Source organism: Botrytis fragariae, assembly GCF_013461495.1.
Source record: "Botrytis fragariae strain BVB16 chromosome Unknown tig00000186, whole genome shotgun sequence".
Classification (NCBI taxonomy): domain Eukaryota; kingdom Fungi; phylum Ascomycota; class Leotiomycetes; order Helotiales; family Sclerotiniaceae; genus Botrytis; species Botrytis fragariae.
The window spans coordinates 725159-745056 of record NW_023501000.1 but is presented as its reverse complement, the minus strand read 5'-3'; the positions used below and the strand labels follow the sequence as shown (position 1 = coordinate 745056).

Below are 19898 nucleotides of genomic sequence, written 5' to 3'. Positions count from 1 at the left end.
TTGTTACTCTCAAAATGACTGGAATTCTATCGGGAATATGGAGTATGCTCTTGGAGGTTATGTACTTCTGGCAAAGAGTAAGGAGATTGATAGCTTGTTATAAAGATTGTAATCTGAGCAATGCTAATAATGGTACAAATAGAGGTTCATGCAATGGATGACTCGAAAGAAACCAGTACGACTTTGGTCAGATCTTTTGCAAGATGCTCATACATATGAGGAATGGGAAGAAGCTGCCTTTCAATTAGATGTTTTGTTGGGAAATGATTTATGGTCTGTTCACACCCAAACCCTCTTTACATGCGGTGAACAATAGCTAATAGGATTGCAATCAGGCGCCAGAATCCTACATCCAAGTACTACGATTATCGATTGATACACGAGCGATTGCAATCAATCATAATAGCCCGCGAAGAAGGAGATATTCTGCAACTGGTCAATCTGCTGAGATCTGGTCTTGTGCGTAACCTGGGGAATATATCCGCTCCTCGACTTTTCAATCGCGCATTTGCAGGAACGAAACTCTTAATCGAAGATTATATTACACAAGTCGCGCAGGCGGTAGCAGATGTGACTCAATTGCCTACGACACCCAGCGCTGATGGGAACAATGGGGCGGTGACGGGCTTTAGCAGTCAGGCGAAGTTGGATCTTTTGCATGACACTCGGCAGGCTTTTGGAAGAAGTACATTGGTATTACAGGGCGGAGCAATATTTGGATTATGTCATTTGGGAGTTGTGAAAGCGTTGTTTAATAGGGGGTTATTACCCCGAATTGTAACGGGTACAGCAACGGGAGCGCTCATTGCAGCATTGGTGGGAATTCACACGGAAGATGAGCTGCCAAGATTTTTGAATGGGGAGAGTATCGATCTATCAGCTTTTGCAGGGAAAGAAAGAGGACTCCAGGGTACGAGTGGGTGGTGGGATACATTGACGAGGAGAGTAAAAAGATTCTACAGGGAAGGGTACTTTTTGGATGTGAAAGTACTAGAGGAATGTGTGCGGGCAAATGTGGGTGATTTGACATTTGAAGAGGCATATAATAAGACTAAGAGAGTCTTGAACATTACGGTAGCTACGAGTGGAAAGGGGGGAGTACCAAATCTACTGAACTATCTCACAGCACCCAATGTTGTGCGTATATTCTCTCGATTCTCATAATTAGATACACTGCTAACCGAAGTAGTTGATATGGTCAGCAGCCCTAGCATCTAATGCGTCAACTCCCTCTCTTTATGGGTCCTCTGTAACCCTAAAATGCAAAGATCCTCTGACCGGCACCATAATTCCCTGGTCCGCTGCAGCAGATGCCACATTCCACCCCTGGACCCACGCTTCATATACTGATCGCGACTCGCCCCTCTCTCGGATCGCCGAGCTCTTCAACGTAAACCACTTCATCGTCTCTCAGGCCCGTCCCTATCTTGTCCCCTTTCTACAATCTGACATGCACGGCCCCTCTCGGCTCTACACTCGCGGCGGACGTACCTCTTTAACTGGTGGCCTATTACGTCTCGTAACCATGGAAATTCATCATCGATTACAACAACTCGATTCCTTGCAGCTTCTCCCTCTATCGATTCGCAGGTTTCTGGTAGATGAACACATACCTGCCGCATCTGTAACACTTGTTCCAGTTCTGTCCGCAGGCGATTTCATCCGTCTTCTCGAGACGCCTACTCAGGACAGTCTAGACTATTGGATACTGAGGGGAGAAAAAAGTGTATGGCCAGCTGTCGGAGCACTTAAAGTTAGATGTGCTGTGGAGACAGAGTTAGATAGAGGATATCAGATTGTGAGAAGGAGAAAGGCGGGGGGTTACGGCGAAGGGGGAGTGTAGCTAATGACGGGCACAATGGAAAGAGGGAGAGGAGAGCTAGTAGTGCGGGGCCGAAGTGGTAATGCTGTCTTCATTCATGATTCATTTTTGTAACAAGATAAAAGTAGTCCAGGGTCATTCGCTGTACATGAGTTTTACAACGGTTGGGTAGGATTAACGGGTTATTGGTATTGGTGCATGGCATGGGAATTTGGGAACCAGACTGGCTAGGAGCATGCTTTTAATTAATTGACATACTATTCACATTCATGTTCGTATTTAGGTCGAACTCATTCTTCAACCTCTCTGATTCTATGCCTTGTACATTTGGATTGTTTTTCGACAATTTAGTAAAGCCTCAAACTCAAATAAACGACCTTCGCTTATTTGTGTGCATTCAGTTTTTCTTTGGCATTCTTCTTACACCAAACTCTAAATACAAGATAACTCTTAAACCCCAGTGATAGGAGGAATGTAATTCGAGAAACATCCTTTGGAGGGTGTTAGATTTTATTCCCCTAGAAAAACCTGAAATGTGAGCAGGGCCTAGTAGTACAAGAAAGATGGAAACAATGAATGGAAGCTTTGGTATCTTGTATTTGTGTAATATTGCCTCTAGATGCATTACACACGAGTAAAACCTAAACGAGACTTCTGCCACTCAATCCTCATCATCCGAATCAGCAAACATATCTACTGCCCGCGGTCTTGCTCTTCTCGGCGGTGCAGACTCTTCAACCTTCACTGCCGAGTCTGGTGCCGTTTCCACGGCAGGAGGAGGTTCATACGTGTCCCCTTTATCTTCCTGTACGTGCATGGGTTCTCCATCCAGATCGCCACCCTCATCACTATCCGCCATTGGCTCCCCGTCGACATCTTCCTCTTCCATCGGTACACCATCTACATCCTCATCATCTTCTACCATCGGCTCACCATCCAAATCCCCTTCATGAGCTTCCTCTTTAACTTTCTCCTTTGGAGCCACCTCCACAGCTTTCCATTTACTCTTCTCTTTGTTTTTCTCCTCCTTGCCCTTCTCCTCTAGCTCTTTCAATTCCTCAGCCGATAAAGGAGGTTCCCTGAACACCTTACCGAATTCGTCTTGGCTTTCCTGTGGGAACACACACCAGCCCTCCCATAAACCCAACACATTCCCTACACTCCTCTTCCACTTCTCGGCCCTTAATCTCCCCCACTTCATTTTCCGCTCCATCCTCCCCAATCCCTCAAACGTCTTTTTCCTCCGCATTTCCTGCTCGAATAGCTGTCGATAGCGCCATGCGTGTCGGACACCACTTGTAGAACTACTTGATAAAATATCAGATACAATGTATAAGCCTATTAGCGACGCAGAACTAGTGTCTTCCTCCTCGGCATTATCGTCTTTCTCATCACCGCTGTTATCTCTCTCCTTGTCCTTTTTGCGATCTGGATTTGCGGATGTGTAAGCAAAGGGCTTTTCAACATTAGATACAATTGCCGAGACGACTTCATCGGCTCCTCGACCTGCATGTGAGATTGCAAATGCAGTGACGCGAGCTACGTCTCCTTTTCGTAGTTTACCAGTACTAGTAGGTAAGCGTGATAGAAGGTGTGTGAGTTTGGCCTTCTCAAGAGGGTTCAAATATGCTTTTCCGTCCTCATTGAGTGTGCTAGGGTCAATTGGAGGACGTCTAGCACCTTCGTCGCCAGAGTCATCTTCATCGGAGGAGTTGTACTCAGAATCCGAAACAAATTCATCTAGACGGGTCGTATATTCGTACGCCAAAGGTTGATCGGGTTGCTTCCATGCCGAAGAGCCTTCAAATAGTGGAAGGTATTTTCCTTGCCCTCTTTTGGATTGCGAACCTGTCAACACCTCCCATAATCGCCATCGATACCAAACACCGCCTGTACTTCTCGAATCCCATAACCATGCCCATTTTTCTTCTCGCTGAACGGAAGCGCGTGACATCAAGAGCGCTTCAAACTCCGGTCCGTGAGTGAGAAGCGATTCAATTGTTTTGTGAATGAGTTTTAATTCTTTGATATCTTGCGGTGGCTGGACTGGAACAAAGAGTGTAGATCGGCTTAATTGAGGTGTGTTGTTATAAGAGGTAGGGGGAGCAAAGCCCCCACGATGAGACGACTCTGAAAACCCTCCGCGAGCTGCTGGTGGATTGACTGATTTGGCGCCGAAAGGTTGCGAGGCCGCTGCACTCCCTATGTTTGAAATCTGTGTAGAATTCGAAATCGCCGCTGATGACAAATGCCTATGTAAATTCAAATAATATCCATATCCCAAGTATTTATTTTGTAGCGAGTTGACCGTTGTGTCAATGTCATTCGCAGGGGTGTCTTTGGCCAATGTGACGATCGCCGACATAGATTTTCTTTCCGTAAATGATGTTGGCCCAGAAGGTGGTATGATTCTGACAGCATCGACTGTCAAGTTTGTAGGGAGTAAAGCTTTAATGACGGCAGGCGAGGTACCAGGAGGTAGAGATGCCAGTCGTAAAGTGGGTTTGGCCACGGCTCTCTCCTCGTCTCTGCTGGTCCCCATACTGTCTTCATCATGGTCGAATGTCTTAAGGACTTTTGATGCAGGTCCGTCATGACTGTAGTCATCAAATACAAATGGACCTTTGTCCTCTCTGCGCGAGGAGCTTTGTGCGAAGCCTTCGAATGTTCTTTTCTTTGGTAAGGTATTATTGCTCATATTCCCTGGTAAAGGTCCCAAGCTTCCCGGTCCACTACCCATCCCTAGTCCTCCTCGTGGCGCAAATCCTCCTCTGCTATCCCCAAACCCCCCTCTTCCCATTCCACTACTAAACCCTCCTCTTCCAAAATGTCTATTTCCTCCCATGCCGCCCATTCCTCCCATTCCATCAGCCCCAGCTGCAGGCGCATCATCTTCATCATCAAAACTCTTCACAAAATCCTCATACACAGCCTTCGTTTCTGCCTCCTCCCTCAACCTCTTAGCTTCTGCATCTGCTTTCTGCCTCTCGAATAACGATTTCTTGGAAGGAGCTTGAAGCTTATTCGAAACATCTGGAAACTCGATGATCTTTTTGGAACTCATTTTGCAGCACTACTTTCCAATTCCATATGCGACTATAATTGGCATATCCCCGAGAGAATGAGTAATATGTGCACGAACAGCGATGGTAATATAAAAGGCGCGATACTTATTGCGACAAGGCTGCGAGTTTGTTTAATTGGCTAAAGCTTGACATGCGCCTTTCACTGACGCTTACTAAGGTCAGCTTGTCTTAATTGCCGAAAATCATTGGTCTGCGCTGCAAACATCACTTCTCATCTCAATGATAAACAGCAACCAAACGTCAGAATTCCTCACAGAAAGAAATCGTACTAATCTCCATAGTTAAAATCATTTCTATCTTTGAATGTGAATCATTCACCAAATCCGAAGTATGGAGTTCACAGTCACATACTCAGCATGGAAACACCGTGCTGGTGGGCCGCGTTATTTTCTAGCTTCTTTTTATCATGTATCTTATGATATGGTGCAGTTGCCAAATTCTTCAAGGTTCTGGGGATCCTCTACCCCCACTATAAGTATTCGTCTTTGGGAGAAGGTGTAGACTTTTCTCTTTGGATTTCCTTCTCGTCGATCTACTCCTCTAGATTCTCATAGTTTTTGATATGTTCCCCAGAATTTAAGTGACCTTTCTCTTATCATCCATTCGTTATCACACACATTCCAGCCGTTTACACTGTGCGCATCCTACCTTGCTTCACTACTCTTCCGTCATGACAGCCTATACCCCCCCTTCGTCGATTCTCATAATCGGCACAGGTGTGTTTTCTCTAAGCACCGCCCTGGCTCTTCTGAAGCGGCCCGACTACAAAAACACAACCATAACTCTCCTCGATCGCTCTCCCTTTCCTGCTCCAGATGCCTCCTCCGTTGACTCCTCGCGCATTATCCGTGCAGACTACGGTGATCCCCTCTATGCCGAACTCGCGGACTCCGCCCAGAAACAATGGCGGCAGACAGGCGATGATGAACTTGGCGGCCAGGGTCGATACTCCGAAAGTGGTTTATGTTTAACCTGCGACACCTCATATGAGAACAGCGGGCAAGGATATGTACGATCAAGTTTTTCAAATGTCCAACAATTGATGAAACAAGCTGGAGACACAGACGGAGTCTTAGAATTACCGTCGGCAGAGGCTATACAGAAACTCTTTAGTGTAGGGCCAGGGAGTGGAGAATGGGGATATATCAACCGACGATCAGGATGGGCTGACGCGGGAGCCTCCTTAGTCTGGCTACGAAAAGAGGTTGAAAAGCTTGCTGACGAACGTGTCAAATTCATCGTCTCGGAAGTCACATCGCTCATCTTCTCTCCCGATCAAAGCACGATCCTTGGGGCCAACACTGCATCCGGTGCCCAACACTTTGCCGACCTCACGATTCTCGCAGCTGGGGCCTGGAGTGCCAAATTCCTCGATTTGCGCTCTCAAGTGCATTCTAGCGGACAGTGTTTGCTATACATTGATATCACAGATGAAGAACAGGAAAGATACAAAGACATCCCCGTGCTCCTTAACATGGCTACCGGCTACTTTATCCTCCCACCACGGAATAACATTCTAAAAATTGCACGCCACGCTCATGGATACTCAAACCCAACCATGATTCCCCATCCCCACCCCTCCTCCTCCGGCGAGATGATCAGCGTCTCTCTGCCCCAAACAACTTATGACCACCCCGACAATTGCGTCCCCGTCGCTTTCCAAAAGGAAGCCGCAATAGCCCTCCACACATTCCTCCCCGATCTTCCACCCCGTCCCTTCTCACACACAAGAGTGTGCTGGTACACTGATACACCCGCCGGCGAATTCCTCATCACCTACTGCGATAAACCGCACAGTAGCGGCGGCCTCGGTCTCAAAGGTGTGTTTTTAGCAACCGGTGGTAGCGGACACGGATTCAAGTTTCTCCCAGTGCTTGGAGAGAAGATTGTGGATGTGATGGAGGGGAAGGACGAGGTGTGGGAAAAGAAGTGGGCTTGGAAGGTTACGGACGGATGGGATGGCATGACGGATGATGGGAGCCGGGCGGGTCCAAGAGGGGAGAAACTTTGTAAGTAGGAGGAGGGATTCGGATGTGCTCTCTGTCTATGGTGTTTGAATGAATAATCGCGGAAATAGTTTTAGACGATACACGACTTAGTTCACTTTTGACATGGAGTATGGCTAGATCAAGAGTGGTTAGATGGTGAAGGGTCATATAAAGGATTATATAGAGGACTAGATAATGGAGACTGCACATATACAGATGCCACAAAAACCGATTCGAATATTGTGGTCCACATGCATGCAGTGTGGTAGATGCTACCAAACTTCCCTTCTCATATAAAGAGGATCATTGCTGTTACATTCAGATGATCTCGAACTCTAGCCGGTCGGGTTTTGTCTTGATTATATCACAAGAATTATCACACAGGCATTGCACACAATATGTATATAAAAACTAATGTTTTCTTTATTATTTGTTGTAAAATGTACCAACTAAGGCAATTTTGAATACTTGCTTTATCAGAATAGAAGTAGCAATTAATGACGGCATCGCAGGACCTGCGCACCAATGCCATCCGTCAAAGATGATGTTTCGCAGTCTATCAAGGACTAGTAACGCGTAAACATGCTGAAAAGCACAAATATATGAGTCCCTTCTTTGACTCTTTTCCCCCCTTTGATACGCCTACCATGCATGTTAATGTTCGTAAGATCGTGAAATAATGTTGTACAATGTAAAAAAGTGGTGGTACATCTGAACTGAATCAGACCTTCTTAAAATCTTTGGGCGATGTTAGCAGATGTCATGCATAGAGAGATATGTAAATATTTACCTTGAAGCACGGGATAGATCATCTCGAAAGCTTGGTAAATTTCCTCACGGACTTTTGCTCCCGTCAAGACAATCTTGCCACTGACGAAGATCAAAAGAACGATCTTAGGCTTCATCATTCTGTAGATAAGACCGGGGAACAACTCAGGCTCGTAAGAGCTGAAATTCATGTGGCGCGAAGCAAGTCCTTCCAAGCGAATGGGGAACTTGATATCACAGGAACCCACGATGTTCTGAATCTTGAAATCGGTGAACTTTGCGTTGAAACCAAGCTTTTGGATGATACGAGCGTATTTGCGGGACGCCAATTTCGAATCGTCTTCTGACTTTGCACCAGTGACGACCATCTTGCCCGAGGCAAAGATCAAAGCAGTAGTCTTAGGGTCGCGAATACGCATAATAACCGCAGCGAAACGCTGGGCAGGTTAGCAAAACGAAATATTAGATAGCAAGCCTAGAGAATCAGTAGTCACCTTTGGATTATATTCTGCGTTTCTTGCATGTAGTGCGATGGTCTTCAAGTCAAGACGGCAGTCCAAGTTGACTGTGGCAACGATGTTTCTTTACATGCAAGATAAGCCTCATGAAAAATATAATGAGGCATAAGGGTTATACATACTGTAGGGTGGGGACAATTCCACTGACACCTTGGGTAGCAGCGGGGGTTGCAGCAGGAGTAGCAGGTGGTGAGGCAGCGACGGGAGCCGCAGGTGATACCTGCTGCTTTCCAGCGACAGCTTCGTTAGTAGATGGTGGAGTGATATCGGCAGCACCACCGGGGAAAGACAGTGAGCCAGGTGCGATGAAGTTTTTAGCGTCAACGGCACTGGAAGGGTGTGTCTGAATGGAATCCATATTGCCTTTGATGTTTTGTTTATTCAAGGAAGTGTTTGTGGAAGGTGAGCAGATCTATTTGTATGTAAAATGTTAGATCGCAATCGGAAAGCGATGAGAGTGAATGTCTTTCTTTCAAGGATCGTGAAGGTCCAAGAGTAGATAGGGTACAGCGGACGTTCGAGATCGCGTATCTTGATCTGAAAGCGTGACTCGAAAGTAGCCGCCGATGAGGTAGGACAGTAGAAGAGATTGGGGATGGAGAGATATGGCTATAAATGTGTGTTTATAATCGCCGATGTAAATAAAAGCCGTACCGTTTGTGGGAGATAAACAACTCAATGTCTCCCCTACAGTTGCTGCTCGACGAAGATGACTTTTTGATTGACTTGAAGATCCAAATGATGATCGAGAGTCGAAGTCCTAGCAATCCCTGACTGATGTTTTTAGGATCAGTGTGTGAATAGCAAGCTCTTGTTTGAAGAAGTTCTTGTTGTTGTTGCGACAATGCGACTTGGTCCAAGGATCAAGGTGAGATGTGTCGCAAGGTGAATCACGACAGTAAATCGAGGTCGCAAAGGACGGGGTTTAGTATTAAAGGAATGAATGAATGATACTTTGCACAATCAAGCGCAACGTATGTTCGTGGGTTGGAGGAGGAGTAAGGTTTGTTAGAATATTCGAGGATATTCTAACGTGGTGGGTAGATTGGATGGGTTGGGTGGGATGTGGTTGTGGTTGTGGTTGAAATCGTAAAATTGAGTAAGATTACGAACAACCGAAATAAAGCGGGACCGGAGAGAGTTCAAAAATTATTCGAATGTGGCAGCAACGATTCTATTTATAAGAGATGAGAACTGCCACATTGGTCTTTGTGGGTTGCCGTACTACGAAGGAACCCATAATTAAATCCTTTATTTCACGTTCGGCGCGAGGAAAGTGCGACGTTATCGACCAATTAAAACTTGGCTTACAGCGATCTACCCTACTTGAATCTCTTGAAACCAACACCACCCAAATCTTTTACTCAGGGAAAGAAGAAAAAAAGGAGTCAAAGTAATAATGCCGCTGGCAACGCGTCCTTCCAACAGCTTCTGACACTTGAGAGGTCTCCTTTCTTCCTCACCCCCATCCTCAGCCATCATACGATATGCACCATACGACATGTACCATACGAGAGATGAGAGTACTCACCGACTTGCACAGTTATCGCAACCAGCAGCCATGATGGTGGAGGAGGAGAGAGAAAGTGAAGGGAGAGCAAGAGTGAGAGTGAGAGCAAGAGCAAGAGAAAAAAAGACGAACAACAAGTAGCCAAAGTCATTACGGAAGCCGATTTCATAAAACCATGGCAAAGAGGCGAACCATCGGTTACTATCAATGACCAATCAACCATCAGAGAATGACATTTTCATTATTCCACCATTTTGGTAGCGCCACGGCTAGTGAATTTTAGATACCAATACTTGCGTGGTGAAAAGAATCTTGGCGCTTGCTTGTCCTTTGCACAGGCGAGAAAGACTCTTGAGTCTTGACGGTTTAACCCTTTATTATAAGGTTAGATATTACGAACTTACGAATAATAAGTCTCTGTGCCCAATAAATGATGATCTGGCCTTTGGTTTATCAATATTGATCTGGATTCACTGAGCCTCTTCATGACTGACATGGGAAGAATGTGATAACTCGTGTATGTAATAATATTTCTCTTTTAGATGAATTACTTGCATAACAATGTGATTTTTCACGTATATCATATTTCCCTTTGTGTGTGAATTACTTGCATAAGAATGTGCATCACGATTGATTCCAAGGTTGAGAAGGCTGAGATGCCTAGGTAGGTATTTAATCTATCCCTTAATACATGCATAACTCACATGCATTGGCGCGTATAAATTGGATATCTTTCTAGGTTATCGTAGTACGGTAGCATGAGTCACAGTTAAAGTTGTCCCGACTGCAGCAAGAAGGAGGCGCAATGGCTTTTGGTGTGTGTGTGTATGTGTGTGTGCGTGTGGAAGAGACATATCAAGCACCAGCCTCGATTGTGTCTCTCAGTTCTCCAAAGGATAGGTAACTTTCGAATAACCTTAGGTAATGACGCCACAATCACATTCATTCATTCATTCCTCTGTTTGTTTGTTTGTTTGTTTGTTTGTAGAGAGGAATAGGAAACCAACAATCACGAGAATGCGGTAGGAACAAACTTTCATCGCTTTTGCTTGGTTTATTTCTCTCCTTCCCGAGGCTCGATGAATGCTAGATGCCCGTGCCTCGGATACAAAACAATACGATCGTTACGATATTGATCTTGGTATTGATATTGATCTTGATTGACATTGACATTATCACAATTCACAATTCAACCAACACCCAACACCCAACACCCCAAAGAGGCTTGGTCTCGTGTGTGATCGCCGTGATAAATGAATTAAATGAACGACTTAATTTTAAATCAGGCTTAAGCTTACGCCAAGGGGGAGCGCACCAACAACTTCCTTATCGAAAGGTTTAATTCTAGCTATCTGCACCATGAAATCTCTCCATGTCATGGCCGTCGGTACGGAGGACGTATGTGACATGATACCACGTCCCCCACGATTCCATTGAGCCTTTCCCATCTCCCTAGTGGCTTACTGAGATTTCCCCTTGTGAATAGTTGGGGGCCGCCCAGACAAGATCAAAAGGACGAGGTACATCGAGAGACAATGGGAACCACACCCAAAGATCATGATCATTGTCATTAATGAATATGCGCATCCTCATTTCGTGCCAACTACACACAGAAAGTATTTAACAATTAAATCATCCGACGTCATATCATCTAAACGAACCAAAGAATGTCAAAAACTCTATATGGTTTTACTCCGGAGACAAGACGTGCCTAAACACCTACCTAGTTGCGATCATTTCCGCTTACTGACTTGATGGGCAGTGATTGGTAGTCGATGAATGCTACCGCTATCTATCGATCATCGATGAAATATGAAATATGAAATATGAATTAATGACGTGACGTTACCAGCTTTCTGAATCCAGAATGTAGAATAGAATCCCATGGATCACTGATTCGCCGTTACTGCCATCTCCACCGCTAAAGCATTAGCTTGTGAGAAAGCAAACGCCTCTGTTATCCATCTCTCCACATCAAGAAAACTCAATATCGACCGGAGAATCTTACCAATACACAATAGCAGTCCTGTAACACCTACATCTCAAAACTCTCCCCAAACCCCAAATAACGCATACCGACCTGCGAATCGCAGAACACGAAATGGCATTCTCTATGTGCACCACTATTCAATCAAATATCGAAGAAGTGGACAGAGACGGACACCTAAAGTCCAGCCTCGAGGTGACCGAGTAGCATCCTTGAAGCATTTAACGTGCCACTGCATGCACCCTCCACCCCTAGCATTCTTTACCGAGTGGAAATTGACTGCCGTACAACTTTCGTAGACGGAGCTCTTATTCATGTGTGTGCGATGATTTGATCTACGGAGAAGGATTTGTGTGTGCATGTACGAGATGTTTGATTTGGGTTGTGCTGGTATGTATATATGGAGATGTCGTTACACTTGATGAGTCTCGGTTCGTGTCTTCGCTCTATTTGGTGTCTTTTTTATGTTAGGGTTTGCGAAGAGTTTTGAATCGTAATCCGTGTGGCTGTTGGTCTTGTGTAGGTATCGTTTGATGTTTGGGTCGCTCTGGGTGTCTATTGTTCGAATTGGTGTAGCGGGGTTTCCAAAGGTAGGCTTGGGTATCAAGATGCATTTGGTCGTTACGTATCGGCTGGTTGTGATTTGGTTGTTGAGTTTTGGGTGGAGATGTTGAGATGGGTTGGTGTGGTCAGGACGATTTTGGATATTGAGGTGAGGTTGAGTATTGAGATGGTTTCGAATATCAAGGCGGTCTTGAGTCTTGACATGGGTTTGAACATGAAGATGTTTTTGAACACTGACGTGATCTTAAGTCTCGAGGTGGTTTTGCACATTAAAGAGTCTCCAAATGGTACGGTGTGAGATCGCAGGTTCACAAAGGTAACTTTGCAATGGTCTTTAATCAATACTGAATATCACCGTGTGTTCTCTTGATAAGATCTACCTCTACCTCCAAGTGGAGATCATATTACGCAAATCATCCTTCAGCTGGGATAGATATTGAAGGGGTCTTCTTCCTGTTTTGACATCTCTTTTCTGACTTCCCCATAAACGTTAGATGCGGTCAATTTGTATACACATGAGTGGTGTAAGCTTACCCTTGCAGTCACGAGGTTGTATTTCAGGTTGACAACGCGCACAGATCAACACAAAAACTAGGCTACAACCCAAATGCAGACTCCTCGAATCTTGAGATGAAGTATAAATACCCAGGTACTTGGGTATACTTGCTAGGTATCATTTTACATTGTTTGCTCCAGAGATTTGGGCATGAAAAATATCGAGTCAGTTAGCATCCCAAGCTGATCACTCAATCAGGAGACACACATATATATTTGACAAGACAGCATTAAAATGGACGCAGACTCAAGTCGCTCTACCGACACTAGCAAGAGTGCTGATCTAACAGACCACACTCTTACAAACTCTCGGGCTTCAGCCAAAACAGAACAGGCTTCTGCCTCTGATATTACCAGTCAGGGGAGTATTGAAGAACAGTCAATCCCCGTCAACCCTTCGCCATCTTCAGTTACACCTCCAAAAATAAAGAAGCGTATCACCCCTACTCTGATTTCAAGCCCTTCAAATCATGAAATCCCCCCTCGCAATAGTCCATCAATCCCATCCTTCTCCGCAGCACCCGCCAGCCCCTATATTCACCAATCACGACTCAACTTATTAGAACAACAAAACTCATCGAAGGAACGACAAAGGCAAAACACCCTGGCCCCGAGCATAACTCAACCATCCCCTTCGAACCTAGCAAAGCACTTTCAACGTATCGATCTTCAAAATAGGAGGAAAGATCCTAATGCGCCTAGACGAGGGTTGTCTGCTTACATGTTCTTCGCCAATGATCATCGTGATAGAGTTCGCCGGGAGAATTCTCAGCTCTCGTTTGGACAACTTGGTATAATATTGGGCGAGAAATGGAAGGCGTTGAGTATGGGGGAACGTAGAGTGTATGAGGAGATGGAGGCAAGGGACTTGAGAAGATATAAGGAGGAATTTGCCAGCTATCGTGGTTGAGTGTCTTCTCATGAATCGATTGTAGTATGGCTATTTTCAATGCCCTGTGTTCGCCAAGACTCACCTATGATTCCTCTATTTATTCATATCCACGCGTGTCCTACCAGGAGCAGGTGTCTCATCTTTGGAAAATGCCAATTGTCAGCGGAAGGTGCAACTGTGAAGCATCTTGAATGTCAATCCATGCGATTCCCATACGAAGTAGATGGTTTCTGTTGGTTTGAGAAGGATAGGATGACGTAAAACCTGAAATGTAGGCTCTGGTTGTCAATGTGTAATCTGTCTCATGAGCTAGCGAATCAAAGGAAGAAGCAAGGCTTAGATAGGCCTTGCTATGGGACTAGCTCCTTTGTTGTAAGCTATGAATGACTCAGGGCCATTCATTCAACCTTTGTTCGTACAGTTTCAAGACAAAATCCGATAGTGTATCACTTGCATCGGGGCTTCCGTGGTTGGAGATCGATCTAGGATACTAAAAGGTCTTTTCTCTCTCAAAGTATCAGGAGAGTTTACTGAAACATGAGGAGAAAACGGGCATAGCGACCATTCTTCTCAGCCTTCTAATATATCGCATCTGATAGATTCATGTCAACACTACAAAATCCACCACAGGCGGTATAAAAAGTTGACTCGGGATCCCTCAAGTTTGTGTATGAAGCGAAAGAACTTGCTTCTGTGAGATTGTGCTACTAAATACTCTCTATATCATACACGCTGACGAGATGAACTGATGAAGACAATACTCGCCTTCTCGAGTGCTAATTTTATGTTTTCAGAACATTGCTCTCTTTACATCCATAGTCTACTTTACTTCCTGTAACTCTCGGTTCCAAACAAAAGATATTCTTTGTCGGTGATGGCGATGGTGATAGAATGGAGTCTGTGGTTTTAGGCATGCCAATTGGGATTCTCAAAATGGTTTCCCGTGCAGCAATCTCAACACCTTAAAATTGTATGCGTGTCAAAAGTTGACTTGGGATTTAATCCTCACACCATTCTGATATCCAACACCACTTCATCAATAGACAAGCAACTGTGCTATAACAGCACAACAGTACTCTTCTTCACCATTATTACTGAGGATGCTACATATATCACACAGATTATCTCCCACCAGCGGTATGTAGCATTATCCATATCCCATATGATGTAGAAAGCTCATCCGGCAATTCCCATCGCTCAATTCGTACACGAACTCCCCGCATTATCCATATTTCATCTCGCCTTTCCTCGTCAAGATCCATCCTCACATAGTTCCCTATTAACATTTCATCACAGAGATAATGCCAAGTTCAAATCTGATTCACCAATCCCATTTCTTGCCTCAATGTGTTAATACCTGCCTCCTCAACAGTATCATTCATTCATTCATTCATCCACTCCACCCTCCACCTCTCTCCCGCAACTCGCACTTCTCAAAGCAATGCGCTCGCAAAATCATTGGTCCCCTAAATAGTGATGTCAATTTCGATGTTCTGAAGATACGCAATAAGATCTATCTTTAGCCTAATTCACCGGTTCCATTTATCTATCCCATCCCATCTCATCTCATCCCATCCCTCCAAACTCCACACTCCCACCACCAGACATCCCACACCCTTCCCCATCAACCTTTACACTCACGAGATTTTCACCCCCTCCCCCAAATGTCGCCAACCTCAACCGCCATACTCCCCAGATACCTACCTACCTACCTACCTACCTACCTACCTACCTACCTACCTACCTACCTACCTACCTACCTACCTACCTACCTACCTACCTAACACCTAGTGCCACAAACACAAGATGCGAGAAAGTTCAGCAAACTTCACTTTCTAAATACTACTAATACTACTAACACTACTACTACTACTACTACTACTACTACTAATACTACTAACACTACTACTACTACTACTACTACTACTACTACTACTACTACTACTACTACTACTACTACTACTCCTAAGAGCTAACCTACTTTTCAGCATAGCCAGTATCTAAATCGGTAGCTAGAGTTTACGTTCTGTATATGTATGTATGTATGTATGTATCTATCTATCTATCTATTTAACTTGAGCTTATGACAAAGTTCCCTATTGTTAATGTTCTGGAATTTTAAGTGAAATGTCTTATCATGGTGACAGTCGAACCCTTCTATTCTTTTCTGCTTTGGACCTTTCACCATAGGGAACCAACGATGAGTGGAATTACGAGCGCTGGTAGGAATTCTATGGGCCCGCTGAACCATGATTATAGTTTTGACAAAAAGTATCATGGTGTCACCTCTTTGCTTGGTCACTGGGCGCATGGATAGGCATGATGCTCAGGAATGATGGAGATGTGAGAGCCAATGGAATAATTACCTATAATCACATCACATATCGAAAATTGCATCCTGTCAAATTATCCTTCCCATTTCTCATTACTACTATACCCCCAAAAGGAATGTATGTATGCACAAAAGAAAATGCTTGCTTGCTTGTTGTGTACCCAACGCGATCGCTCATGCTTGCAAAAGACATCACTAATGAAATAAACACGACCGCCCAATCCACCCAAGCCCTGTAGTGAAAAACGACAGACAAGAAATACAGATCCGACCATATACACATCAGTCATTCGACCTTTCATTGCTTTAATTCTTTCTCCATGCACCCCGTACAAAGTACAATCACTTCACCACCCTCACCCTTGTTTCCTCTCTGACAAGGGAAAATCTGCCCATCATCGAATCCACCCGCGCAATGGCCACATCGGAAGCATTCGTCATGCCACTCGCCGCCTAGTGCTTGTACGTATTGTCCTAGAACGGCTTTCTTACATCTCTTACATTTTGGGGCTTTGCGTTCTGTGCGTTTGGTTTGACATGAGAGACACCAGGCATATCCGTCTTTTTCTATGTGCGTCATTCCTTGTTCGAAAGGATCTCCGCACTCTGCGCAGAAGAAATGACCATAGTGCCAGTGTTCCCCGAGTGCGACGGCATGTTCACCGATGATAGGGGTTTTACAATGTTTACAGCGAGGAGCATAAAGTTCGTGCCAGTCGAGATGACAATAGAATCGTAACCTAGCATCTCCGTCTTCGGCTTCTGTTTCACCTTCGGTATCAGGGATTGTCTCTCCGTGTGCACGTCGCTTTATACGATCGAGACGTGCTGCACGAGAAACGGCGGGCTCGGGGCTAATTTCGAGGTCTTGAAGAGCGGTGCCACATGTGAAACAGATAAAACATTCCGGATGGAACCGTTCGGGTACACCACGGAGAGCTACCACTTTTCCTTCAATTGGTAATTGGCACTGATGGCAAGTTGCTGTGGCTCGACTACCTGCAGCGGGGGACCAGTGGCCTCGAGGAACCGGCGCGGGGGCTTGCCGTGGATTGGGGCGTTTTGAGGCAGTTTTGGGATCTGGAAGCGGTCTTGCTTTGGATTGTGACGAACCAGGCTCCGAAATCGTGGGGATCTGAGGTACGGACTGCGATACTGGCTCGTTGATAGTTGGAATATTTATCGTTGGTACAGCCGGTGCTGACTTGGTTGGGCTTGATCCCGGTTCAATGATCGTTGGAACACTAGGAGCCGAAATAGAAATTTGAGGGGAATCAGGAAATTTTAAGGTAGGGACTGACGGTGTTGATTCTGAGACACTTATACTAGGAACTGGGACGCTCACTTGGGTCGGTGCACTAAAATCCTTGTTTGATGTGATAGGCGTCGGACCTGGTCGAGCAGGTAGGCTTTGCTTTTGGCTATTTGGCCGGCGATCGAACGGCGATCTTCTTCGCACTTCTGGCTTGTCATCAGCCTCTTGCGGCTTCCAATTTTTGTCAAAGCTTACAATTGGACGGCCAGGTTTATCACTGACTGCAGTGGGCGTGGGGAGTTTGGGGCTGCGATCACTAAGACGCATGCTTGTCGCTTGACGTATATCATCACCTCTGATCTCAACCCCATTCTTTTTGGGAATCTCTTCCTTCTCAGCATCTGGTTCATTTGCCGGCGGCATATTTGCAGTATATGCAGGATTTCTTGACTGTGTTGGTGGATTTTTATATATCTCGGTTGTGGATAGCTTTTTGGTGATTTCAGGCGGGGTACTATTGGATCTTGGAACATCCCCCGAAAATTGAACACGATTGAGGGGATTTCGAGGTTTGATTTGTAAAGCAGAGGCTGGGCGGCCATCCATGAGTCGACCACGATCGGAATCGTTCGTGCTTTCTTGCTGTGGTTCCTCCCAAATCTGTTCACCAGTAAAGCTGCATTTGATTTCGCCGCTAATGTTCCTCTTGCCACCACCGCTCATTCTTCTTCCGTTTTGTAGTCGGCTGATACTGCCGTAAGTCTTCGTAGCTTGTTGAGCCATTGCATCTCGACCGGTATCTAAGGATCCACTTAACGTTGGTTCTGGGGTAACACTGTTCTTCAATGGGGAGGAAGGCCTTGAAGTTACGGGGTTTTTTGGTCCTTCTTCATCGCTCACAATTGAGTCTTTTCTTGGAATTGCAACTCTAGCAAGCTCCTTAGTCACAGCAGGACTATTGATTCGTCCAACACTCTGAGTCCTTGCACGCGCATAACTGTTCTTTCTTAAGTGGTCTTTGTATCGATACGGCGCATCAGGGTTTTTGAACTTATCCCCAAACTGGTGCGTGTAGACCAACTCGGATGCTTCATCTTGCGCAGCTTTATGGATCCGCACTTCGTCGTCGTGCTCTCCTTTTATATCCATATCCTCCATAGCCTCCCGCAGAGACGCTGCCTCTTCCTTTTCCATCCATCGTAGACCTCGTTCGATATATGTAGCACTGGGCACAACTTCGGAGGGTTTGAGAGGAAGCTCTTGAGGTGGTGGTTGAACAAGTGATCGCCCAGCTCTAGAGCTGACCGATGAATATGATCCAACGGAATTTCGAGTTGGTCTGCGAGAAAATGAACTTCCGGGCCGCGGTTGAGGATCGACAGAAGCTGGGGTCTCTGGTGGGGCATTTGTCTGCGGGGTGATAACTGATGATACCGATGATATTGAATTGGATTGTCGCCGTTTACTGGGAGGGGGTGGCCTTGCACCACTCGGGCGAGCAACACGATTGTTTCTTAAGTCTGCCAAGTAGTCCGCTATCAACTGTCAGTAAGAAGCAAGACCATTTCTCAAGGACTCGAGCTTTGCCGGTAGCTGCAAACGAAAGAGAGAATAGATCGAACCTACCAAATTGATCGTTTGACATATATGACGGCCCAGGAGGGGTGACATTATGGTCGGTCGGCTCTTTAGATTTCCCTCTCAGTAACATTGTAAAAATCCGAAGTTGAAGAAAGTTGGCTCAAAAAATTATAGTTTGGCAAAGAAGCTTTAAGTATCGATGGCAGTGTAGCGAGGATTTGTTGGCGGTGTGTTGCGTCAGAGTTTCTATCCAATGTGGAAGTTCCAAGTATCTGTGATAATGTTTGAGAAATGGTTCGAGGCGTGATTCGTGCGTATTGCTTAGGATATCGTAGATAGTATGGTCGCAAAAGGAGGAAGAGGATGATGATGAAATGATTGAGGGGAAAGTAAAAAGGAATACAATGCTTATCAACAAAAGAGACAGGAAAGAGAGACAAGCAACAACAACAACAACAACAACAACAACAACAACAATAACATATACTTTTTTTTATAGGTCTTTGATGATTATAAAGTTGACAGTAAGAAGGAGAAAATCAAGTGTCACTTTGAAATCTTCAAACATTCAATGTTTTCTTATACAAATCACACAGTACAACCTACCTGTGGAGGTTGGTTCTATTGCTATCGCGCCGAAGTCAATAACCGGCTGAAGGCTAAACAGTCGTCTCAGCAACAACCTTCTCTTGGATTTGAGCCTCCCAAATGTACCTAGGTATTAGATCAGATCTCAATTATGGAGACATGATTTCCCAAATCCAAACCTTATAAGATACACTTTATGTACTCGAATCCTTCGTCCTCTCTCTTCTCTTCTTGAGCTTTGGAAGTTTCGACCGATTTCCTCGATTTCCTCGATTTCTTCTTTATGCTATGGATCCAATTAATGGAGAACTTTTGATTGTACGGTCGGTAGTTTGAAAACGCATCCATAACAGCGAATACAACAAGGGGGGCTGATTAGTAATCCGAGGGAGAGCAAATCGCGTACTGCGAAAGTGATGTATTATGTAAGCGAGATAAGGTACACCGCGAGA

General features: G+C 45.1%; 6 protein-coding genes across 6 annotated transcripts; 3 read left to right on the top strand and 3 right to left on the bottom strand.

Annotated features, from left to right (window-relative positions):
* Nucleotides 1-14: 14 nt before the first annotated feature.
* On the top strand, nt 15-1843 carry Bfra_010255 (putative patatin-like phospholipase protein; the record flags this gene model as incomplete). The annotated part of the gene is made up of 4 exons (XM_037340588.1): nt 15-77; nt 143-273; nt 336-1137; nt 1190-1843. 4 exons carry the CDS (start codon nt 15-17, stop codon nt 1841-1843), a joined length of 1650 nt encoding a protein of 549 aa, XP_037189056.1.
* Nucleotides 1844-2483: 640 nt separating this feature from the next.
* On the bottom strand, nt 2484-4886 carry Bfra_010254 (putative coatamer subunit protein; the record flags this gene model as incomplete). The annotated part of the gene is made up of 1 exon (XM_037340587.1): nt 2484-4886. The coding sequence occupies one exon, from the start codon at nt 4884-4886 to the stop codon at nt 2484-2486; it is 2403 nt and encodes an 800-aa protein (XP_037189055.1).
* A 692-nt stretch (nt 4887-5578) lies between these two features.
* Bfra_010253 (putative fad dependent oxidoreductase protein) lies at nt 5579-6925 on the top strand (the record flags this gene model as incomplete). The annotated part of the gene is made up of 1 exon (XM_037340586.1): nt 5579-6925. One exon carries the CDS (start codon nt 5579-5581, stop codon nt 6923-6925), a length of 1347 nt encoding a protein of 448 aa, XP_037189054.1.
* Nucleotides 6926-7407: 482 nt separating this feature from the next.
* On the bottom strand, nt 7408-8540 carry Bfra_010252 (putative rna polymerase i and iii transcription factor complex component protein; the record flags this gene model as incomplete). The annotated part of the gene is made up of 4 exons (XM_037340585.1): nt 7408-7634; nt 7687-8101; nt 8159-8246; nt 8305-8540. The coding sequence occupies 4 exons, from the start codon at nt 8538-8540 to the stop codon at nt 7618-7620; spliced, it is 756 nt and encodes a 251-aa protein (XP_037189053.1). The 3' UTR covers nt 7408-7617.
* A 4493-nt stretch (nt 8541-13033) lies between these two features.
* Nucleotides 13034-13708, top strand: Bfra_010251 (putative nucleosome binding protein; the record flags this gene model as incomplete). Its single annotated transcript, XM_037340584.1, has 1 exon — nt 13034-13708. One exon carries the CDS (start codon nt 13034-13036, stop codon nt 13706-13708), a length of 675 nt encoding a protein of 224 aa, XP_037189052.1.
* A 2612-nt stretch (nt 13709-16320) lies between these two features.
* Bfra_010250 (putative lim domain-containing protein) lies at nt 16321-18988 on the bottom strand (the record flags this gene model as incomplete). The annotated part of the gene is made up of 2 exons (XM_037340583.1): nt 16321-18812; nt 18904-18988. 2 exons carry the CDS (start codon nt 18986-18988, stop codon nt 16321-16323), a joined length of 2577 nt encoding a protein of 858 aa, XP_037189051.1.
* Between the last annotated feature and the right edge of the window lie 910 nt (nt 18989-19898).